The sequence below is a fragment of the Leptodactylus fuscus genome, chromosome 2, assembly GCF_031893055.1.
Source record: "Leptodactylus fuscus isolate aLepFus1 chromosome 2, aLepFus1.hap2, whole genome shotgun sequence".
NCBI classification, from domain to species: Eukaryota; Metazoa; Chordata; class Amphibia; order Anura; family Leptodactylidae; genus Leptodactylus; species Leptodactylus fuscus.
This window is the reverse complement of record NC_134266.1, coordinates 52,940,199-52,965,761: the sequence shown is the minus strand read 5'-3', so window position 1 is coordinate 52,965,761 and position 25,563 is coordinate 52,940,199. Positions and strand designations below refer to the sequence as shown.

Here is a 25,563-nt window from a genome sequence, read left to right as displayed (position 1 = left end):
GGCCCAAAGTGTGATAGAATGCGGCAATGTTACTTAGCAGAAAAAAACCTGGGGATCTTGTAGTGCTGCTGATGGTATACAAAAGCTAAAAATATATATTATTTCTGGAATGGATAGGTTATATAGTATATAGCACTTACCTGGTCCCTTCTGACACGGAGGTACACCTCTATGTGTTCTGACAGTAACTAGTCAAATGATTTTCTAAGTGATCTACACTGACGAGCAAAAGGGTAACAATGTTTTGACCTTTTAACTTTCAGGGTCCATATCTCACCATCCACTACAGCTTCAAATGTGAGACTACCATCAAGTATATAAAGGAAGTACTTAGACGTTTTTGTTCCGTTAAATCCACTACTGGCTTTGCAACAAAACCTGCAGCAAAAAAAACACTGCATTTTCGTGATGTGGGACCTCAGCCTATGGCTATCAACACTGTCTGAATCCTTCTGAGCATATCTCTTGATCAGTATGTTGGTGCAAACTGGTTGCCTCACCTGGGTACAAATATTTTTCAACTCTATCCACAAGTGTTTCATTGAGATGAGGTCTGGGACTGTGGAGGCCTTCTCAGCACCTCTATGATGAGCATTGTCATCAAACCATTTGTACACTAATTTTGACATATGCTTCAGGCCGTTGTCCTGCTGGAACACACTGTCGTACTTTTCATACCCATAGTACTCGACTGTACAAAGTAACTCATCTTGTAGGATAATCGCATATAGCTCAGCATTAAGACCACCATTGATCCTGGTCAAATATCCAACACCTTTGCCTATGATACAGCCCCATATCATCAGGCTTTCTCCACCAAAGATTTTTCAATTTCTCATTCCATTAACCCCCTTTTCCCTTGTTTCTTTCAGACCTATTTGTACCCATCAGAGCCCAGTCTATTGACTTTCATCTCATCAACCAAATCGCCCATTTCCAATTTTCTACTGTCCACTTTTCGTACTTTACTGCAAACTCAAGCTGACACTTTTTATGATGATATTGAAGGCTCCTTAATTTTTTTTCATCCACCATTCCAGACTTTTGTAACATCATACAGTGCTTATATGGGCATCTATGATCTCACTATTGCTAAGTATATTAGCCGTGAAATGTTTGTCGCGCCAGAACTGATAAACCTTGTGATGAGCCAACATGTTGACTCTGATATTTTTCTTGGACGTCCGCCTCTTGCCTTTTGAATGGATGGACAGACTTCATTTTATATTCTTCCAACTGCCATGGCTCTCACATAATGAAGTTTGGTAATTTTCTTGGCTAAGAGACCGCTATCGATAAATTGGATGATGCTGTTTCTCTTTTCAATGGATATCTTTATGGCTGATTCTCCATATGAACCAGTGACCTTTTACTTGTGAATAACACACTGAGCTATTAGGGAATGTGGGAACAGGTTGTAATTAGAGATGAGCGAACACTAAAATGTTCGAGGTTCGAAATTCGATTCGAACAGCCGCTCAATGTTCGTGTGTTCGAACGGGTTTCGAACCCCATTATAGTCTATGGGGAACAGATACTCGTTAAGGGGGAAACCCAAATCCGTGTCTGGAGGGTCACCAAGTCCACTATGACACCCCAGGAAATGATGCCAACACCTCTGGAATGACACTGGGACAGCAGGGGAAGCATGTCTGGGGGCATCTAACACACCAAAGACCCTCTATTACCCCAACATCACAGCCTAACAACTACACACTTTACACACTCAATACCACCTCTCTGACAGTAGGAAAACACCTTGAAACATGTGTATTTGGCACTTGCAGTGAGGAGAGCTTGTCACCAGCAGTGAATTTGGCCCTTGTAGTAAGTTGAGGTTGGCACCAACATTTGTTTTGAAAATCAGGGTGGATTGAGCCTCTAACCAGCAGAGTTTGGGCAAATTCATGGTGGAGGGAGCCTCTAAACACCCCAGTTTGGGCAAATTCATGGTGGAGGGAGCCTCTAAAAACCCCAGTTTGGACCAATTCATGGTGGAGGGAGCCTCTAACCAGCCCAGTTTGGGCAAATTCATGGTGGAGGGAGCCTCTAAAAAACCCAGTTTGGACCAATTCATGGTGGAGGGAGCCTCTAACCAGCCCAGTTTGGGCAAATTCATGGTGGAGGGAGCCTCTAACCAGCCCAGTTTGGACCAATTAATGGTGGAGGGAGCCTCTAACCAGCCCAGTTTGGACCAATTAATGGTGGAGGGAGCCTCTAACCACCCCAGTTTGGACCAATTCATGGTGGAGGGAGCCTCTAAACAGCCAAGTTTGGACCAATTCATGGTGGAGGGAGCCTCTAAAAACCCCAGTTTGGACCAATTCATGGTGGAGGGAGCCTCTAACCAGCCCAGTTTGGGCAAATTCATGGTGGAGGGAGCCTCTAAACAGGCCAGTTTGGGCAAATTCATGGTGGAGGGAGCCTCTAACCAGCCCAGTTTGGACCAATTAATGGTGGAGGGAGCCTCTAACCAGCCCAGTTTGGACCAATTCATGGTGGAGGGAGCCTCTAACCAGCCCAGTTTGGGCAAATTCATGGTGGAGGGAGCCTCTAAACAGGCCAGTTTGGGCAAATTCATGGTGGAGGGAGCCTCTAACCAGCCCAGTTTGGACCAATTAATGGTGGAGGGAGCCTCTAAACAGCCAAGTTTTGGGAAATTCATGGTGGAGGGAGCCTCTAACCAGCCCAGTTTGGACCAATTCATGGTGGAGGGAGCCTCTAAACAGCCCAGTTTGGGCAAATTCATGGTGGAGGGAGCCTCTAAAAAACCCAGTTTGGACCAATTCATGGTGGAGGGAGCCTCTAACCAGCCCAGTTTGGACCAATTAATGGTGGAGGGAGCCTCTAAACAGCCCAGTTTGGGCAAATTCATGGTGGAGGGAGCCTCTAAAAAACCCAGTTTGGACCAATTCATGGTGGAGGGAGCCTCTAACCAGCCCAGTTTGGACCAATTCATGGTGGAGGGAGCCTCTAAACAGCCAAGTTTGGACCAATTCATGGTGGAGGGAGCCTCTAAAAACCCCAGTTTGGACCAATTCATGGTGGAGGGAGCCTCTAACCAGCCCAGTTTGGGCAAATTCATGGTGGAGGGAGCCTCTAAACAGCCCAGTTTGGGCAAATTCATGGTGGAGGGAGCCTCTAACCAGCCCAGTTTGGACCAATTAATGGTGGAGGGAGCCTCTAACCAGCCCAGTTTGGACCAATTAATGGTGGAGGGAGCCTCTAACCAGCCCAGTTTGGACCAATTAATGGTGGAGGGAGCCTCTAAACAGCCAAGTTTTGGGAAATTCATGGTGGAGGGAGCCTCTAACCAGCCCAGTTTGGACCAATTCATGGTGGAGGGAGCCTCTAAACAGCCCAGTTTGGGCAAATTCATGGTGGAGGGAGCCTCTAAAAAACCTAGTTTGGACCAATTCATGGTGGAGGGAGCCTCTAACCAGCCCAGTTTGGACCAATTAATGGTGGAGGGAGCCTCTAAACAGCCAAGTTTTGGGAAATTCATGGTGGAGGGAGCCTCTAACCAGCCCAGTTTGGACCAATTCATGGTGGAGGGAGCCTCTAAACAGCCCAGTTTGGGCAAATTCATGGTGGAGGGAGCCTCTAAAAAACCCAGTTTGGACCAATTCATGGTGGAGGGAGCCTCTAACCAGCCCAGTTTGGACCAATTAATGGTGGAGGGAGCCTCTAAACAGCCAAGTTTTGGGAAATTCATGGTGGAGGGAGCCTCTAACCAGCCCAGTTTGGACCAATTCATGGTGGAGGGAGCCTCTAAACAGCCCAGTTTGGGCAAATTCATGGTGGAGGGAGCCTCTAAAAAACCCAGTTTGGACCAATTCATGGTGGAGGGAGCCTCTAACCAGCCCAGTTTGGACCAATTAATGGTGGAGGGAGCCTCTAAACAGCCAAGTTTGGACCAATTCATGGTGGAGGGAGCCTCTAAAAACCCCAGTTTGGACCAATTCATGGTGGAGGGAGCCTCTAACCAGCCCAGTTTGGGCAAATTCATGGTGGAGGGAGCCTCTAAACAGCCCAGTTTGGGCAAATTCATGGTGGAGGGAGCCTCTAACCAGCCCAGTTTGGACCAATTAATGGTGGAGGGAGCCTCTAACCAGCCCAGTTTGGACCAATTAATGGTGGAGGGAGCCTCTAACCAGCCCAGTTTGGACCAATTAATGGTGGAGGGAGCTTCTAAACAGCCCAGTTTGGGCAAATTCATGGTGGAGGGAGCCTCTAAAAAACCCAGTTTGGACCAATTCATGGTGGAGGGAGCCTCTAACCAGCCCAGTTTGGACCAATTAATGGTGGAGGGAGCCTCTAAACAGCCAAGTTTGGACCAATTCATGGTGGAGGGAGCCTCTAAAAACCCCAGTTTGGACCAATTCATGGTGGAGGGAGCCTCTAACCAGCCCAGTTTGGGCAAATTCATGGTGGAGGGAGCCTCTAAACAGCCCAGTTTGGGCAAATTCATGGTGGAGGGAGCCTCTAACCAGCCCAGTTTGGACCAATTAATGGTGGAGGGAGCCTCTAACCAGCCCAGTTTGGACCAATTAATGGTGGAGGGAGCCTCTAACCAGCCCAGTTTGGACCAATTAATGGTGGAGGGAGCCTCTAAACAGCCCAGTTTGGGCAAATTCATGGTGGAGGGAGCCTCTAAAAAACCTAGTTTGGACCAATTCATGGTGGAGGGAGCCTCTAACCAGCCCAGTTTGGACCAATTAATGGTGGAGGGAGCCTCTAAACAGCCAAGTTTTGGGAAATTCATGGTGGAGGGAGCCTCTAACCAGCCCAGTTTGGACCAATTCATGGTGGAGGGAGCCTCTAAACAGCCCAGTTTGGGCAAATTCATGGTGGAGGGAGCCTCTAAAAAACCCAGTTTGGACCAATTCATGGTGGAGGGAGCCTCTAACCAGCCCAGTTTGGACCAATTAATGGTGGAGGGAGCCTCTAAACAGCCAAGTTTTGGGAAATTCATGGTGGAGGGAGCCTCTATCCAGCCCAGTTTGGACCAATTCATGGTGGAGGGAGCCTCTAAACAGCCCAGTTTGGGCAAATTCATGGTGGAGGGAGCCTCTAAAAAACCCAGTTTGGACCAATTCATGGTGGAGGGAGCCTCTAACCAGCCCAGTTTGGACCAATTAATGGTGGAGGGAGCCTCTAAACAGCCAAGTTTGGACCAATTCATGGTGGAGGGAGCCTCTAAAAACCCCAGTTTGGACCAATTCATGGTGGAGGGAGCCTCTAACCAGCCCAGTTTGGGCAAATTCATGGTGGAGGGAGCCTCTAAACAGCCCAGTTTGGGCAAATTCATGGTGGAGGGAGCCTCTAACCAGCCCAGTTTGGACCAATTAATGGTGGAGGGAGCCTCTAACCAGCCCAGTTTGGACCAATTAATGGTGGAGGGAGCCTCTAACCAGCCCAGTTTGGACCAATTAATGGTGGAGGGAGCCTCTAAACAGCCAAGTTTTGGGAAATTCATGGTGGAGGGAGCCTCTAACCAGCCCAGTTTGGACCAATTCATGGTGGAGGGAGCCTCTAAACAGCCCAGTTTGGGCAAATTCATGGTGGAGGGAGCCTCTAAAAAACCCAGTTTGGACCAATTCATGGTGGAGGGAGCCTCTAACCAGCCCAGTTTGGACCAATTAATGGTGGAGGGAGCCTCTAAACAGCCAAGTTTTGGGAAATTCATGGTGGAGGGAGCCTCTAACCAGCCCAGTTTGGACCAATTAATGGTGGAGGGAGCCTCTAAACAGCCAAGTTTTGGGAAATTCATGGTGGAGGGAGCCTCTAACCAGCCCAGTTTGGACCAATTAATGGTGGAGGGAGCCGCTAAACAGCCCAGTTTGGGCAAATTCATGGTGGAGGGAGCCTCTAAACAGCCCAGTTTGGACCAATTCATGGTGGAGGGAGCCTCTAAAAAACCCAGTTTGGACCAATTCATGGTGGAGGGAGCCTCTAAACAGCCCAGTTTGGGCAAATTCATGGTGGAGGGAGCCTCTAACCAGCAGAGTTGTGGGAAAGCAGGGTGGAGGGAGCCTCTAACCAGCAGAGTTGGTGGAAATCAGGGTGGAGGGAGCCTCTAACCAGCAGAGTTGGGGGAAATCATGTTGGAGGGAGCCTAGTATTAGCAGAATTGTGCAACGCTTATGGTGGATGAGTATGAGGATGCGGAGGAATTGGAGAGGTTGAGTACAGACATGGAGTTTCATGTTGGGGTGCTTTACACAGGTGGGCACAAAAATGAAGGCTCTATCCAGTGGTGGTTCATTTTTATCAAAGTGAGCCGGTCGGCACTCTCAGCTGACAGACGGGTGCGCTTGTCAGTGATGATGCCACCGGCTGCACTGAACACCCTCTCAGATAGGACGCTGGCGGCAGGACAGGACAGCACCTCCAAGGCATATAGGGCAAGTTCAAGCCACAGGTCCAACTTCGACACCCAATACGTGTAGGGCGCAGAGGGGTCGGAGAGGACAGGGCTGTGGTCGGAAAGGTATTCCCGCAACATGCGCCTATACTTCTCACGCCTGGTGACACTAGGACCCTCCGTGGCGGCACTTTGGCGAGGGGGTGCCATCAAGGTGTCCCAGACCTTAGACAGTGTGCCCCTCGTTTGTGTGGACCGGTGAGAACTTGGTTGCCTACTGGAGGAACTGCCCTCCCTGCCGCCAACGTCACATGCTGGAAACATCTCCATCATATTCTGCACCAATTGCCTGTGGCAAGCATTGATGCGATTGGCCCTCCCCTCTACCGGAATAAAAGACGAGATGTTGTTTTTATACCGGGGGTCAAGGATAGCAAAGATCCAGTACTGGTTGTCCTCCATGATTTTGACAATACGCTTGTCGGTTGTAAAGCACCCCAACATGAACTCAGCCATGTCTGCCACAGTGTTAGTTGGCATGACTCCTCTGGCCCCACCGGAAAGTTCAATCTCCATTTCCTCCTCATCCTCCATGTCTACCCATCCGCGCTGCAACAATGGGACGATTCGAAGTTGCCCGGAAGCCTCCTGTATCACCATCACATCATCGGACAACTCTTCTTCCTCCTCCTCCTCCTCCTCCTCCTCCATTAAACGCAGTGAAGCGGACAGATGTGTGGACCTACTCTCCAGCTGTGACGGATCGGATGCTATCCCTAACTCCTCTGTGTGATCTGAGTTATCCCTGATGTCAATCAGGGATTCTCTCAGAACACACAAGAGCGGGATTGTAAGGCTCACCATCGCATCCTCAGAGCTCACCCTCCTTGTGGACTCCTCAAAGACCCGTAGGATGTCACAAAGGTCTCTCATCCATGGCCACTCATGGATGTGAAACTGAGGCAGCTGACTTTGTGGCACCCTAGGGTTTTGTAGCTGGTATTCCATCAAAGGTCTCTGCTGCTCAACCACTCTATTCAACATCTGAAACGTTGAGTTCCAGCGTGTGGGGACGTCGCACAAAAGCCGGTGTTGTGGCACATGCAGGCGTTGCTGGAGAGATTTTAAGCTAGCAGCGGCTACTGTCGACTTGCGAAAGTGGGCGCACATGCGCCGCACTTTCACCAGTAGCTCTGGAACATTGGGGTAGCTCTTTAGGAAACGTTGCACCACTAGGTTGAAGACGTGGGCCAGGCATGGAACATGTTGGAGTCCGGCAAGCTCCAGAGCTGCTACCAGGTTCCGGCCGTTATCACAAACGACCATGCCTGGGCCCAGGTGCAGCGGCTCAAACCATATTGCCGTCTCATCGAGGAGGGCATCCCTCACCTCGGAGGCAGTGTGCTGTCTGTCCCCCAAGCTGATCAGCTTCAGCACAGCCTGCTGACGTCTACCAACGCCAGTGCTGCAACGTTTCCAACTCGTAGCTGGGGTCAATCTAACAGCGGAGGAGGAGGCGGTGGCGGAGGAGGAGGCGGTGGCGGAGGAGGAGGCGGTAGAGGAGGAGGAGGAGGGGGGTGTTCTTCTCGTGTCCCTGCCAGGAATGTTAGGCGGGGAGACGAGGTACACCGGGCCAGTTTGGGAAGCAGTCCCAGCCTCAACTACATTCACCCAGTGTGCCGTCAGTGAAATGTAGCGTCCCTGTCCGCATGCACTTGTCCACGCGTCGGTGGTCAAGTGGACCTTTGTGCAAAGCGCGGAACTAAGGGCCCGCCTGATGTTGAGTGACACGTGCTGGTGCAAGGCGGGGACGGCACACCGGGAGAAGTAGTGACGGCTAGGGACGGCATAGCGAGGTGCCGCAGTTGCCATCAGGTCCAGGAAGGCGGGAGTTTCAACAAGCCGGAACGCCAACATCTCCTGGGCCAGCAGTTTAGCGATGTTGGCGTTCAAGGCTTGCGCGTGTGGGTGGTTAGCAGTGTATTTCTGCCGCCGCTCCAATGTCTGAGAGATGGTGGGTTGTTGTAAAGAAACACCTGATGGTGCCTTTGATGGTGCAGGAGAAGGAGATAAGACAGGACCAGGGGAGGATGAGGTAGAAGTCAACAAAGTGGCGGAGGCAGATGAAGTGGTGTCCTGGCTCGTCCTCTGGAGTGCATCGCCAGCACAGTCAGCAGTGGCAGTGGCAGAGGCAGAGGCAGTGGCAGAGGCAGTGGCAGTGGCGTGAACGGCAGGCGGCCTTTGTCCTGCCGTTGCTGCCTGCCACTGATTCCAGTGCTTGGATTCCAAATGACGGCGCATTGAAGTGGTGGACAGGTTGCTCTTCTCAGAGCCCCTAATCAATTTCGAGAGGCAAATTGTGCAGACAACACTATATCTGTCCTCGGCGCATTCCTTGAAAAAACTCCACACCTTCGAGAAACGTGCCCTCGAGGTGGGAGTTTTTCGGGTCTGGGTACGAACTGGAACATCTTGGGAGATTCCGGGTGTGGCCTGGCTTCGCCTAAGCTGCTGACCTCTGCCTCTGCCTCTAGCTACCCTTTTTGGTGCTGCACCTGCCTCAACATCCACACTACTTTCCCCGCTTGACATCCCCCCTGTCCAGGTCGGGTCAGTGTCCTCATCATCCACCACTTCCTCTTCCAACTCCTGTCTCATCTCCTCCTCCCGCACAATGCGCCGGTCAACTGGATGCCCTGACGGCAACTGCGTCACATCATCGTCGATGAGGGTGGGTTGCTGGTCATCCACCACCAAATCGAACGGAGATGGAGGAGACTCTAGTGTTTGAGCATCTGGACACAGATGCTCCTCTGTTAGGTTCGTGGAATCGTGACGTGGAGAGGCAGGTTGAGGGACAATGAAAGGAGCGGAGAACAGCTCTGGGGAGCAGGGACAGTTTGGGTTATTGTTCTGTAAAGCTTCGGAATTTTGGGAGGAAGGAAGACAAGACTGTTGGGTAATAGGAGGAGAGGAGGCAGAGTCTGACTGGCTGCTGGACAATGTGCTGTAAGCGTTCTCTGACAGCCATTGCAAGACCTGTTCCTGGTTCTCGGGCCTACTAAGGTTTGTACCCTGCAGTTTAGTTAATGTGGCAAGCAACCCTGGCACTGTGGAGTGGCGCAATGCTTGCTGCCCCACAGGAGTAGGCACGGGACGCCCTGTGGCTTCACTGCTACCTTGCTCCCCAGAACCATTCCCCCGACCTCGCCCACGGCCTCGTCCACGTCCCTTTCCGGGAGCCTTGCGCATTTTGAATTCCTAGTTAGAAATTGGCACTGTATACCAGTAGTAAAAATTGTGGGTGCACGTAACCCCAATATATTCTTTGAATTCCCAGTCAGACACTGGCACTATATGGCAGTAGCAAGAAATGAGGGTATTTGTATTCCCAATATATTCTTTGAATTCCCAGTCAGACAATGGCACTGTATACCAGTAGTAAAAATTGTGGGTGCACGTAACCCCAATATATTCTTTGAATTCCCAGTCAGACACTGGCACTATATGGCAGTAGCAAGAAATGAGGGTATTTGTATTCCCAATATACTCTTTGAATTCCCAGTCAGACAATGGCACTGTATACCAGTAGTAAAAATTGTGGGTGCACGTAACCCCAATATATTCTTTGAATTACCAGTCAGAAACTGGCACTATATGGCAGTAGCAAGAAATGAGGGTATTTGTATTCCCAATATACTCTTTGAATTCCCAGTCAGACAATGGCACTGTATACCAGTAGTAAAAATTGTGGGTGCACGTAACCCCAATATATTCTTTGAATTCCCAGTCAGAAACTGGCACTATATGGCAGTAGCAAGAAATGAGGGTATTTGTATTCCCAATATACTCTTTGAATTCCCAGTCAGACAATGGCACTGTATACCAGTAGTAAAAATTGTGGGTGCACGTAACCCCAATATATTCTTTGAATTCCCAGTCAGAAACTGGCACTATATGGCAGTAGCAAGAAATGAGGGTATTTATAACCCCAATATATTCTTTGAATTCCCAGTCAGACAATGGCACTGTATACCAGTAGTAAAAATTGTGGGTGCACGTAACCCCAATATATTCTTTGAATTACCAGTCAGAAACTGGCACTATATGGCAGTAGCAAGAAATGAGGGTATTTGTATTCCCAATATACTCTTTGAATTCCCAGTCAGACAATGGCACTGTATACCAGTAGTAAAAATTGTGGGTGCACGTAACCCCAATATATTCTTTGAATTACCAGTCAGAAACTGGCACTATATGGCAGTAGCAAGAAATGAGGGTATTTATAACCCCAATATATTCTTTGAATTCCCAGTCAGACAATGGCACTGTATACCAGTAGTAAAAATTGTGGGTGCACGTAACCCCAATATATTCTTTGAATTCCCAGTCAGAAACTGGCACTATATGGCAGTAGCAAGAAATGAGGGTATTTGTATTCCCAATATACTCTTTGAATTCCCAGTCAGACAATGGCACTGTATACCAGTAGTAAAAATTGTGGGTGCACGTAACCCCAATATACTCTTTGAATTCCCAGTCAGAAACTGGCACTATATGGCAGTAGCAAGAAATGAGGGTATTTGTATTCCCAATATACTCTTTGAATTCCCAGTCAGACAATGGCACTGTATACCAGTAGTAAAAATTGTGGGTGCACGTAACCCCAATATATTCTTTGAATTACCAGTCAGAAACTGGCACTATATGGCAGTAGCAAGAAATGAGGGTATTTATAACCCCAATATATTCTTTGAATTCCCAGTCAGACAATGGCACTGTATACCAGTAGTAAAAATTGTGGGTGCACGTAACCCCAATATATTCTTTGAATTCCCAGTCAGACACTGGCACTATATGGCAGTAGCAAGAAATGAGGGTATTTGTATTCCCAATATATTCTTTGAATTCCCAGTCAGACAATGGCACTGTATACCAGTAGTAAAAATTGTGGGTGTATATAGCCCCAATTCTATTGCTAGGGGACTTGCAGGGTATTTCTGGGGTGAAGGTGGGGGGGCACACCGTTGGAACGGGTATCAGGGTATATATCGGGTATACGGGAATACACTGACAGTGTATTCCATTCAGGATCCTGGGAAAGCTGGGTTGCGGCGATTGAGCCCGTCAGTGCCACGTTACACTGACAAGCTTCTCCCTGGAATTTAGCTCTTATAAGAGCTGTTGGTTGTCTTCTCCTTCCTATCCTAGCCTGTCCCTGCCTACCCAGAATCTAAGCCCTAGCTAGCTGGACGGAAACCTCCGTCCTCGGTGAATTGCAAGCTCAGAATGACGCGAAGCTGGGCGTCGCTGTTCTTTTAAATTAGAGGTCACATGTTTTCGGCAGCCAATGGGTTTTGCCTACTTTTTTCAACGTCACCGGTGTCGTAGTTCCTGTCCCACCTACCCTGCGCTGTTATTGGAGCAAAAAAGGCGCCAGGGAAGGTGGGAGGGGAATCGAGTAATGGCGCACTTTACCACGCGGTGTTCGATTCGATTCGAACATGCCGAACAGCCTAATATCCGATCGAACATGAGTTCGATAGAACACTGTTCGCTCATCTCTAGTAGGGATCAATGGACCAGTGGTGCTGGAGCATCTGAGCATTTATCAAATGTGTAATACTTCTTAAGTTATTTTAGCCAATTTTTTCCAACTTTAATGTTCCCTACATAGAAAAGAAACATACACAGTATGTGTACATATATTCTAACACTCATGTACTGCACCGAGCTTGGCACGTATTTCCAACCAGGCTTTCCATTCGAACTTAGGTGCAAAACACTTCAGTTCTTGGGGTTCCCAATGGACAGACCCCTCACCGATCAGCAAGTTACCCTCTATCCTGTAGATAACTTGTTTTGAACTTTTTGTGACCAGACAACCATTTCAATAGAACATTATAAAATAAAATAAAAATATCAATAATAACTGAAATAAAACCAGGCTCTTCCAATAAATCCATGATATAACATAAGACTTTTCAGTCAATTCTATTTTAATCACTCAGAAAAATAAAAACGAAGCTTGGTTTTCCAACAGATGGTGATGACTAAACAGAATTTCTGCTGTCGGACTATGAATGACAACTTTCCATTTCGTTATTATTGAAGCGTCCAGTCATAAAGAAAAAAATCACTTTCCTGATTTGATAAGCCAACAATAGTTCTGCCAGATATAGGGCTTTATAGATTTTCTGCCATATGGAAACCTACGGTCACGAGATTAAAAGTGGCACATGCTATGTAATGGTGGGAATGTATTGGGACATCTTTCGAGAAATGCACACTTACAAATAGCCCAATTCATGGCTTTTCCACTGCTGTAAAATTATAAATCCCATTAAGCAGCTGTTAGGGTATACAGAAAGTTGTAGTTTTTGTAGGAGCAGTAATGCACATCATGAATAACATTTATGTATTGCTGGTCTAAATGTAGACTATTATGTGATCAACACTGGATCTACACTGTAGGGGATTGTAGGGTTATAGGTTGGACATGATGGACTGATGTCTTCATCCAACCTCATCTACTATGTAACTATGTGTACTACACAGGGGCCTCTCGATACTCCCCAGATAGGGTCTAAAGAGACTCAAGAGTCTAACAGCAATTTTGGTTCGTCTGTGTTCAGTCCAAATGAAACCGACAACCTAGTGAGAGTTTCCCAACACATACTTGTACTGTAAGAGAGGTGTAGTTTAAAATGGGAGCGACCTAAACAATCGCCATTAATCATAATTAATTGTGGTCCGATCTTAGACTCCGCCTCCTCACAGACGAGCCTCCGGCAGAACCAGCGTTGATTGGCCGAATGCTGTACACTGGCCAATCAACGCTGGTCAATTCATTCTTATGAGAAAAAGTCAGTTCCCTCGTAACATCAAGCTGCCAGCTCTCCTGACTAGCAAGGACGAGCTTGCGGCAAATCAACGCTGGTTCTGCAGCAGGCTCGTCCTTGCTAGTCAGGAGAGCTGGCAGCTTGCTGTTACGAGGGAGCTGACTTTTTATCAGCGCAACTGCAAGCACTGTGCAGTTAAAGTGAACGGACCCCACAGACTATAATGGGGTCCGTGCGCTTTAACTGCACAGCGCGCCTCCTAAACACTCTCCTCCTGCTATTCATGGACTTGGTGACTCTCCTTTAGTCGAATAGTGGTTTCCCCTGAAACGAGCATTTTTTCCCATAGACTATAAATATTGAGGCTCTACTCGAAACGAATATCTAATCTCGAATATTTCACTGTTCGCTTATCTCTAGTTAAGACGATTACTAATACGATCAACATTACTGTTACACTGCATGCCTATATTTCACCATGTAGCCCTAACTTTAGACTCCCTACTCTCACATCAGACAGAAAACAATGCATTTTTGTAATACATATTTTACAGAAATACTGTTGCTGTCATATGATCCACTGGACAGGTAAAGTGTACTCAAAGGTAGACTTCCAATCTACGCAAGCTGTCCACACGAGGGGTGGTGCAGAAGGATGTAATAAGGTTAGTAACAATAAGGAATGTTATTTTTGTATAGGAATTTTGAGAATAATTTATGGAAATACTCAAATTGCATTTTGCCAGACTACACAATGTTCTTGATCGGCTCCATTGTGTTGGAAAGCAAGCAGTACAAGCCTGGGCAGCTATTTTATCTACAAACTGATTTAACTGTTGGACGCCCGCCAGTACAATATCCCCCATTGCTAACCCAGTACAGCAACGACACAGCCAATTGAAAAACTTCCCAGGTGTTCCCAGTGAACAGAACAATTCTTACACATCTGATACTTAAAACTAAAGGAAAGAAAAACAAAACTGAACTGAGATCTCCGAGTCCATGTAGACTTTTCAGCTGTTACTCTTGTATTGCTAGAACAATGAGCAGATCCTTGGAGTAAACCATTGGATTCCTACCCAGAAGTCTCCTCTGGGGTCCCAATTATTTTAGGTTGTTTGTGAAAACATGAGTCTAGTTAAAACTAAAATCTCAGGTTTTGTCTCATTACTCTCTCTATTAAGATGAATATCATCTATGTGTAAAAATAAACCATAATGAAAAGATATTTTACTATAATAAACACTGATTCAATGGTGTGATTCATTCATCTCTAATTAGGACGCCATGAAAATCTGTCGCTATTTACTGCAATGAAATGCCCTATATCTTAGATAACAGTAAAGCAATAGTCATAGGACTGTCATGGGGAGCAACTGCCTCAGAGGTCTATTAGATGGAGAGAAGCTGGCAGACAACTACAAATTTAATTAAGCCACATTTATTCTAAATCATCAGTAAAAACTGGTGTAGGAGGACCCTGAAAAGTTTTGCAAATGACACATAGCAAAGTTATAGCGACTTCCTCATGACGACAACCTCAGTGATTGTGTCTTATTACGGTTCATGGAGGTCACAGAGTTTGGGTTCCGTTCGTCAAAGCCTTCTAATTCTGTGAGGCAGAATCTCAAGACACTTTGTAGAAGTCTATGAATTACATGATCAACCATACGTTTTAGCAGCTAAAAATTTTTTGTCAATACAGTGTACAAAATGGCATAAAAAGTTTCAATTTTTCCCCACAAAAATGGACACAAAATTTTTTAACATTTTCTTGCTATGTTTTTTTTTGGCATAGGGGAATTACAAATTTGGCTTATCATGTGTATACACTGACAAGCAAAAGGGTAACAATGATTTGATCTTTGGATTTTCAGACTCCATATCTCACCATTCACTACAGTTAAGAATGTGAGACCACCATTGTTTTATAGACAGTCATCTTGGCTAACTCATACATAAATTTGACTCACAACTATTTAGTATATGATTAGTTATGCAGATTCTTGTCATGTAATTTCATTGTTACTGTTTTGCTCCTGGTGGTGGTAAAATCTTTTTCTTCTTGTTTACTACATATTACAACTAGAGATGAGCGAACAGTGTTCTATCGAACTCATGTTCGATCGGATATTAGGCTGTTCGGCATGTTCGAATCGAATCGAACACCGCGTGGTAAAGTGCGCCATTACTCGATTCCCCTCCCACCTTCCCTGGCGCCTTTTTTGCTCCAATAACAGCGCAGGGTAGGTGGGACAGGAACTACGACACCGGTGACGTTGAAAAAAGTAGGCAAAACCCATTGGCTGCCGAAAACATGTGACCTCTAATTTAAAAGAACAGCGACGCCCAGCTTCGCGTCATTCTGAGCTTGCAATTCACCGAGGACGGAGGTTTCCGTCCAGCTAGCTAGGGCTTAGATTCTGGGTAGGCAGGGACAGGCTAGGATAGGAAGGAGAAGACAACCAACAGCTCTTATAAGAGCTAAATTCCAGGGAGAAGCTTGTCGCAACCCAGCTTTCCCAGGATCCTGAATGGAATACACTGTCAGTGTATTCCCGTATACCCGATATATACCCCGATACCCGTTCCAACGGTGTGCCCCCCCACCTTCACCCCAGAAATACCCTGCAAGTCCCCTAGCAATAGAATTGGGGCTATATACACCCACAATTTTTACTACTGGTATACAGTGCCATTGTCTGACTGGGAATTCAAAGAATATATTGGGAATACAAATACCCTCATTTCTTGCTACTGCCATATAGTGCCAGTGTCTGACTGGGAATTCAAAGAATATATTGGGGTTACGTGCACCCACAATTTTTACTACTGGTATACAGTGCCATTGTCTGACTGGGAATTCAAAGAATATATTGGGAATACAAATACCCTCATTTCTTGCTACTGCCATATAGTGCCAGTGTCTGACTGGGAATTCAAAGAATATATTGGGGTTACGTGCACCCACAATTTTTACTACTGGTATACAGTGCCATTGTCTGACTGGGAATTCAAAGAATATATTGGGGTTATAAATACCCTCATTTCTTGCTACTGCCATATAGTGCCAGTTTCTGACTGGTAATTCAAAGAATATATTGGGGTTACGTGCACCCACAATTTTTACTACTGGTATACAGTGCCATTGTCTGACTGGGAATTCAAAGAGTATATTGGGAATACAAATACCCTCATTTCTTGCTACTGCCATATAGTGCCAGTTTCTGACTGGTAATTCAAAGAATATATTGGGGTTACGTGCACCCACAATTTTTACTACTGGTATACAGTGCCATTGTCTGACTGGGAATTCAAAGAGTATATTGGGAATACAAATACCCTCATTTCTTGCTACTGCCATATAGTGCCAGTTTCTGACTGGTAATTCAAAGAATATATTGGGGTTACGTGCACCCACAATTTTTACTACTGGTATACAGTGCCATTGTCTGACTGGGAATTCAAAGAATATATTGGGGTTATAAATACCCTCATTTCTTGCTACTGCCATATAGTGCCAGTTTCTGACTGGGAATTCAAAGAATATATTGGGGTTACGTGCACCCACAATTTTTACTACTGGTATACAGTGCCATTGTCTGACTGGGAATTCAAAGAGTATATTGGGAATACAAATACCCTCATTTCTTGCTACTGCCATATAGTGCCAGTTTCTGACTGGGAATTCAAAGAATATATTGGGGTTACGTGCACCCACAATTTTTACTACTGGTATACAGTGCCATTGTCTGACTGGGAATTCAAAGAGTATATTGGGAATACAAATACCCTCATTTCTTGCTACTGCCATATAGTGCCAGTTTCTGACTGGTAATTCAAAGAATATATTGGGGTTACGTGCACCCACAATTTTTACTACTGGTATACAGTGCCATTGTCTGACTGGGAATTCAAAGAGTATATTGGGAATACAAATACCCTCATTTCTTGCTACTGCCATATAGTGCCAGTGTCTGACTGGGAATTCAAAGAATATATTGGGGTTACGTGCACCCACAATTTTTACTACTGGTATACAGTGCCATTGTCTGACTGGGAATTCAAAGAATATATTGGGAATACAAATACCCTCATTTCTTGCTACTGCCATATAGTGCCAGTGTCTGACTGGGAATTCAAAGAATATATTGGGGTTACGTGCACCCACAATTTTTACTACTGGTATACAGTGCCAATTTCTAACTAGGAATTCAAAATGCGCAAGGCTCCCGGAAAGGGACGTGGACGAGGCCGTGGGCGAGGTCGGGGGAATGGTTCTGGGGAGCAAGGTAGCAGTGAAGCCACAGGGCGTCCCGTGCCTACTCCTGTGGGGCAGCAAGCATTGCGCCACTCCACAGTGCCAGGGTTGCTTGCCACATTAACTAAACTGCAGGGTACAAACCTTAGTAGGCCCGAGAACCAGGAACAGGTCTTGCAATGGCTGTCAGAGAACGCTTACAGCACATTGTCCAGCAGCCAGTCAGACTCTGCCTCCTCTCCTCCTATTACCCAACAGTCTTGTCTTCCTTCCTCCCAAAATTCCGAAGCTTTACAGAACAATAACCCAAACTGTCCCTGCTCCCCAGAGCTGTTCTCCGCTCCTTTCATTGTCCCTCAACCTGCCTCTCCACGTCACGATTCCACGAACCTAACAGAGGAGCATCTGTGTCCAGATGCTCAAACACTAGAGTCTCCTCCATCTCCGTTCGATTTGGTGGTGGATGACCAGCAACCCACCCTCATCGACGATGATGTGACGCAGTTGCCGTCAGGGCATCCAGTTGACCGGCGCATTGTGCGGGAGGAGGAGATGAGACAGGAGTTGGAAGAGGAAGTGGTGGATGATGAGGACACTGACCCGACCTGGACAGGGGGGATGTCAAGCGGGGAAAGTAGTGTGGATGTTGAGGCAGGTGCAGCACCAAAAAGGGTAGCTAGAGGCAGAGGCAGAGGTCAGCAGCTTAGGCGAAGCCAGGCCACACCCGGAATCTCCCAAGATGTTCCAGTTCGTACCCAGCCCCGAAAAACTCCCACCTCGAGGGCACGTTTCTCGAAGGTGTGGAGTTTTTTCAAGGAATGCGCCGAGGACAGATATAGTGTTGTCTGCACAATTTGCCTCTCGAAATTGATTAGGGGCTCTGAGAAGAGCAACCTGTCCACCACTTCAATGCGCCGTCATTTGGAATCCAAGCACTGGAATCAGTGGCAGGCAGCAACGGCAGGACAAAGGCCGCCTGCCGTTCACGCCACTGCCTCTGCCACTGCCTCTGCCTCTGCCACTGCCACTGCTGACTGTGCTGGCGATGCACTCCAGAGGACGAGCCAGGACACCACTTCATCTGCCTCCGCCACTTTGTTGACTTCTACCTCATCCTCCCCTGGTCCTGTCTTATCTCCTTCTCCTGCACCATCAAAGGCACCATCAGGCGTTTCTTTACAACAACCCACCATCTCTCAGACATTGGAGCGGCGGCAGAAATACACTGCTAACCACCCACACGCGCAAGCCTTGAACGCCAACATCGCTAAACTGCTGGCCCAGGAGATGTTGGCGTTCCGGCTTGTTGAAACTCCCGCCTTCCTGGACCTGATGGCAACTGCGGCACCTCGCTATGCCGTCCCTAGCCGTCACTACTTCTCCCGGTGTGCCGTCCCCGCCTTGCACCAGCACGTGTCACTCAACATCAGGCGGGCCCTTAGTTCCGCGCTTTGCACAAAGGTCCACTTGACCACCGACGCGTGGACAAGTGCATGCGGACAGGGACGCTACATTTCACTGACGGCACACTGGGTGAATGTAGTTGAGGCTGGGACTGCTTCCCAAACTGGCCCGGTGTACCTCGTCTCCCCGCCTAACATTCCTGGCAGGGACACGAGAAGAACACCCCCCTCCTCCTCCTCCTCTACCGCCTCCTCCTCCGCCACCGCCTCCTCCTCCGCCACCGCCTCCTCCTCCGCTGTTAGATTGACCCCAGCTACGAGTTGGAAACGTTGCAGCACTGGCGTTGGTAGACGTCAGCAGGCTGTGCTGAAGCTGATCAGCTTGGGGGACAGACAGCACACTGCCTCCGAGGTGAGGGATGCCCTCCTCGATGAGACGGCAATATGGTTTGAGCCGCTGCACCTGGGCCCAGGCATGGTCGTTTGTGATAACGGCCGGAACCTGGTAGCAGCTCTGGAGCTTGCCGGACTCCAACATGTTCCATGCCTGGCCCACGTCTTCAACCTAGTGGTGCAACTAAAGAGCTACCCCAATGTTCCAGAGCTACTGGTGAAAGTGCGGCGCATGTGCGCCCACTTTCGCAAGTCGACAGTAGCCGCTGCTAGCTTAAAATCTCTCCAGCAACGCCTGCATGTGCCACAACACCGGCTTTTGTGCGACGTCCCCACACGCTGGAACTCAACGTTTCAGATGTTGAATAGAGTGGTTGAGCAGCAGAGACCTTTGATGGAATACCAGCTACAAAACCCTAGGGTGCCACAAAGTCAGCTGCCTCAGTTTCACATCCATGAGTGGCCATGGATGAGAGACCTTTGTGACATCCTACGGGTCTTTGAGGAGTCCACAAGGAGGGTGAGCTCTGAGGATGCGATGGTGAGCCTTACAATCCCGCTCTTGTGTGTTCTGAGAGAATCCCTGATTGACATCAGGGATAACTCAGATCACACAGAGGAGTTAGGGATAGCATCCGATCCGTCACAGCTGGAGAGTAGGTCCACACATCTGTCCGCTTCACTGCGTTTAATGGAGGAGGAGGAGGAGGAAGAAGAGTTGTCCGATGATGTGATGGTGATACAGGAGGCTTCCGGGCAACTTCGAATCGTCCCATTGTTGCAGCGCGGATGGGTAGACATGGAGGATGAGGAGGAAATGGAGATTGAACTTTCCGGTGGGGCCAGAGGAGTCATGCCAACTAACACTGTGGCAGACATGGCTGAGTTCATGTTGGGGTGCTTTACAACCGACAAGCGTATTGTCAAAATCATGGAGGACAACCAGTACTGGATCTTTGCTATCCTTGACCCCCGGTATAAAAACAACATCTCGTCTTTTATTCCGGTAGAGGGGAGGGCCAATCGCATCAATGCTTGCCACAGGCAATTGGTGCAGAATATGATGGAGATGTTTCCAGCATGTGACGTTGGCGGCAGGGAGGGCAGTTCCTCCAGTAGGCAACCAAGTTCTCACCGGTCCACACAAACGAGGGGCACACTGTCTAAGGTCTGGGACACCTTGATGGCACCCCCTCGCCAAAGTGCCGCCACGGAGGGTCCTAGTGTCACCAGGCGTGAGAAGTATAGGCGCATGTTGCGGGAATACCTTTCCGACCACAGCCCTGTCCTCTCCGACCCCTCTGCGCCCTACACGTATTGGGTGTCGAAGTTGGACCTGTGGCTTGAACTTGCCCTATATGCCTTGGAGGTGCTGTCCTGTCCTGCCGCCAGCGTCCTATCTGAGAGGGTGTTCAGTGCAGCCGGTGGCATCATCACTGACAAGCGCACCCGTCTGTCAGCTGAGAGTGCCGACCGGCTCACTTTGATAAAAATGAACCACCACTGGATAGAGCCTTCATTTTTGTGCCCACCTGTGTAAAGCACCCCAACATGAAACTCCATGTCTGTACTCAACCTCTCCAATTCCTCCGCATCCTCATACTCATCCACCATAAGCGTTGCACAATTCTGCTAATACTAGGCTCCCTCCAACATGATTTCCCCCAACTCTGCTGGTTAGAGGCTCCCTCCACCCTGATTTCCACCAACTCTGCTGGTTAGAGGCTCCCTCCACCCTGCTTTCCCACAACTCTGCTGGTTAGAGGCTCCCTCCACCATGAATTTGCCCAAACTGGGCTGTTTAGAGGCTCCCTCCACCATGAATTGGTCCAAACTGGGTTTTTTAGAGGCTCCCTCCACCATGAATTGGTCCAAACTGGGCTGTTTAGAGGCTCCCTCCACCATGAATTTGCCCAAACTGGGCTGTTTAGCGGCTCCCTCCACCATTAATTGGTCCAAACTGGGCTGGTTAGAGGCTCCCTCCACCATGAATTTCCCAAAACTTGGCTGTTTAGAGGCTCCCTCCACCATTAATTGGTCCAAACTGGGCTGGTTAGAGGCTCCCTCCACCATGAATTTCCCAAAACTTGGCTGTTTAGAGGCTCCCTCCACCATTAATTGGTCCAAACTGGGCTGGTTAGAGGCTCCCTCCACCATGAATTGGTCCAAACTGGGTTTTTTAGAGGCTCCCTCCACCATGAATTTGCCCAAACTGGGCTGTTTAGAGGCTCCCTCCACCATGAATTGGTCCAAACTGGGCTGGTTAGAGGCTCCCTCCACCATGAATTTCCCAAAACTTGGCTGTTTAGAGGCTCCCTCCACCATTAATTGGTCCAAACTGGGCTGGTTAGAGGCTCCCTCCACCATTAATTGGTCCAAACTGGGCTGGTTAGAGGCTCCCTCCACCATTAATTGGTCCAAACTGGGCTGGTTAGAGGCTCCCTCCACCATGAATTTGCCCAAACTGGGCTGTTTAGAGGCTCCCTCCACCATGAATTTGCCCAAACTGGGCTGGTTAGAGGCTCCCTCCACCATGAATTGGTCCAAACTGGGGTTTTTAGAGGCTCCCTCCACCATGAATTGGTCCAAACTTGGCTGTTTAGAGGCTCCCTCCACCATTAATTGGTCCAAACTGGGCTGGTTAGAGGCTCCCTCCACCATGAATTGGTCCAAACTGGGTTTTTTAGAGGCTCCCTCCACCATGAATTTGCCCAAACTGGGCTGTTTAGAGGCTCCCTCCACCATGAATTGGTCCAAACTGGGCTGGTTAGAGGCTCCCTCCACCATGAATTTCCCAAAACTTGGCTGTTTAGAGGCTCCCTCCACCATTAATTGGTCCAAACTGGGCTGGTTAGAGGCTCCCTCCACCATGAATTGGTCCAAACTGGGTTTTTTAGAGGCTCCCTCCACCATGAATTTGCCCAAACTGGGCTGTTTAGAGGCTCCCTCCACCATGAATTGGTCCAAACTGGGCTGGTTAGAGGCTCCCTCCACCATGAATTTCCCAAAACTTGGCTGTTTAGAGGCTCCCTCCACCATTAATTGGTCCAAACTGGGCTGGTTAGAGGCTCCCTCCACCATTAATTGGTCCAAACTGGGCTGGTTAGAGGCTCCCTCCACCATTAATTGGTCCAAACTGGGCTGGTTAGAGGCTCCCTCCACCATGAATTTGCCCAAACTGGGCTGTTTAGAGGCTCCCTCCACCATGAATTTGCCCAAACTGGGCTGGTTAGAGGCTCCCTCCACCATGAATTGGTCCAAACTGGGGTTTTTAGAGGCTCCCTCCACCATGAATTGGTCCAAACTTGGCTGTTTAGAGGCTCCCTCCACCATTAATTGGTCCAAACTGGGCTGGTTAGAGGCTCCCTCCACCATGAATTGGTCTAAACTGGGTTTTTTAGAGGCTCCCTCCACCATGAATTTGCCCAAACTGGGCTGTTTAGAGGCTCCCTCCACCATGAATTGGTCCAAACTGGGCTGGTTAGAGGCTCCCTCCACCATGAATTTCCCAAAACTTGGCTGTTTAGAGGCTCCCTCCACCATTAATTGGTCCAAACTGGGCTGGTTAGAGGCTCCCTCCACCATGAATTTGCCCAAACTGGCCTGTTTAGAGGCTCCCTCCACCATGAATTTGCCCAAACTGGGCTGGTTAGAGGCTCCCTCCACCATGAATTGGTCCAAACTGGGGTTTTTAGAGGCTCCCTCCACCATGAATTGGTCCAAACTTGGCTGTTTAGAGGCTCCCTCCACCATGAATTGGTCCAAACTGGGCTGGTTAGAGGCTCCCTCCACCATTAATTGGTCCAAACTGGGCTGGTTAGAGGCTCCCTCCACCATGAATTTGCCCAAACTGGCCTGTTTAGAGGCTCCCTCCACCATGAATTTGCCCAAACTGGGCTGGTTAGAGGCTCCCTCCACCATGAATTGGTCCAAACTGGGTTTTTTAGAGGCTCCCTCCACCATGAATTGGTCCAAACTTGGCTGTTTAGAGGCTCCCTCCACCATGAATTGGTCCAAACTGGGGTGGTTAGAGGCTCCCTCCACCATTAATTGGTCCAAACTGGGCTGGTTAGAGGCTCCCTCCACCATTAATTGGTCCAAACTGGGCTGGTTAGAGGCTCCCTCCACCATTAATTGGTCCAAACTGGGCTGGTTAGAGGCTCCCTCCACCATGAATTTGCCCAAACTGGGCTGGTTAGAGGCTCCCTCCACCATGAATTGGTCCAAACTGGGTTTTTTAGAGGCTCCCTCCACCATGAATTTGCCCAAACTGGGCTGGTTAGAGGCTCCCTCCACCATGAATTGGTCCAAACTGGGGTTTTTAGAGGCTCCCTCCACCATGAATTTGCCCAAACTGGGGTGTTTAGAGGCTCCCTCCACCATGAATTTGCCCAAACTCTGCTGGTTAGAGGCTCAATCCACCCTGATTTTCAAAACAAATGTTGGTGCCAACCTCAACTTACTACAAGGGCCAAATTCACTGCTGGTGACAAGCTCTCCTCACTGCAAGTGCCAAATACACATGTTTCAAGGTGTTTTCCCTACTGTCAGAGAGGTGGTATTGAGTGTGTAAAGTGTGTAGTTGTTAGGCTGTGATGTTGGGGTAATAGAGGGTCTTTGGTGTGTTAGATGCCCCCAGACATGCTTCCCCTGCTGTCCCAGTGTCATTCCAGAGGTGTTGGCATCATTTCCTGGGGTGTCATAGTGGACTTGGTGACCCTCCAGACACGGATTTGGGTTTCCCCCTTAACGAGTATCTGTTCCCCATAGACTATAATGGGGTTCGAAGCCCGTTCGAACACACGAACATTGAGCGGCTGTTCGAATCGAATTTCGAACCTCGAACATTTTAGTGTTCGCTCATCTCTAATCCCTACCAATTTTTGTTGATTTTTCAAGTTCAGATGTGTCCACACTTTTAACAGCTAGCACACTGACCCTTTGTATTCTAATGACCCTATCATGGTCCATGTATGGGGCTGTGAGTGTGGGAGAAAACCTGTAACAATTCCATGGTGTCTACATACCCTTAGGCATATTGTATAGTATTGTTTATCAAGTACCATGTTGCAGTATCAACGCAAGTATAAATGCAGAATGGAGAGTCAAATAACCATTTTTGTGTTCCTCTACCATAGGTAAAAGCCTTGGGCAATTATTTGGAAACGAGTAGCCTGTGAAGATTTTCCCCCATACATCTGTTCTGCCATGTTTCATGGCTGTCATCATAAGACGTGTTTGTCTTCATGAAGATTCCTAATCTTGGTAATGTGATGAATAAATTTGAGGTCCTTGGAGTTGTAGGTGAAGGTAAGCATCTTTACAATTTAAAACATCAAAAAAATTATAAAACCTGTAAATAAATTTTAAAAAATGCTAATAAAAGACTATATTTGAAACCTTTTTTGAAACAACCACCCAAAATTTTATTGAAACATGTACTTCTAAAAAGTTGGATTCCCTATAAGGTGGTAGGGGTTGTCTTCTCAAAAAAGTGGTCTTTTGGAGAGGTTTCATTGCAAAAAAAATATGTTATGAACTAAAGCATCAGCGAGCACTATTGATTGGTTTTGAGTTAAGACAGAAACTTAAGATTAAGTTATGTTCAGACAAGAAAATATATTCAGTCTTAGTTTTCTATGAGAATGAAATGGACCGTAGTGCCCGATAGAGGAAATTTACCACATAGGGTTTCAAGCCTCTGTAAAACATGAAAAGCTCTAATTGTTCTCCTAGGGATGAGTGTCAAAAGCTTAATGTCTGGTGGGAATCACATTTTCTCTGCATTTTCTACTACTTTTCACTTTTCATGCCTTCTTATTTTTGTCAACTTATTTATGTCAACATTTATTTTGGCTGCCAGGGATTTTGTATGAGCCAAGATTTCAATCTGTTCTAGTTCGTTTGAGAGCTGCATAGATACCACAAGCAGAAACTTTTGGTCGCAAGAACACCTGACTTTTGACAAAAGCACAAAAAAATTAGGACTGAAGTCCAGTTTTGATCATTTATGACTATGTGCGCGTCATTTGCTTCAACACGTAAATGTAAAATGTAAATGTGGTGCAGAATTTAAAAAGTCAGAATTATAACTTTTTCAAGGCTTGTACACTAGTTTTTTTGTGCATTAGATATGGTATTTTGAAAAAAAGAAAAGGGGACCATGTCTCCTCTGTTCAATTGGAATCATATAGCACAAAGTGAGTAGTAACATCACTACCATACACTATCTAAAAGAGTTCTAGCAAGCCCTGGCGGCATCCAAACAAATGTGCTGTACAGGGCCAGGGAAAATAA

At 47.6% G+C, this 25,563-nt stretch overlaps 1 protein-coding gene across 2 annotated transcripts in view; it reads left to right on the top strand.

The window, feature by feature from the left end:
* The window catches only part of CDKL5 (cyclin dependent kinase like 5), a 257,239-nt gene that overhangs the window by 93,509 nt on the left and 138,167 nt on the right, over positions 1–25,563 (top strand). For both annotated transcript variants that reach the window (XM_075263752.1, XM_075263751.1), the window contains exon 3: positions 24,405–24,576. In XM_075263752.1, coding sequence (XP_075119853.1) covers positions 24,513–24,576 — 64 coding nt within the window. In that variant the 5' untranslated portion in view covers positions 24,405–24,512. The remainder of the gene's footprint in view (positions 1–24,404; positions 24,577–25,563) is intronic.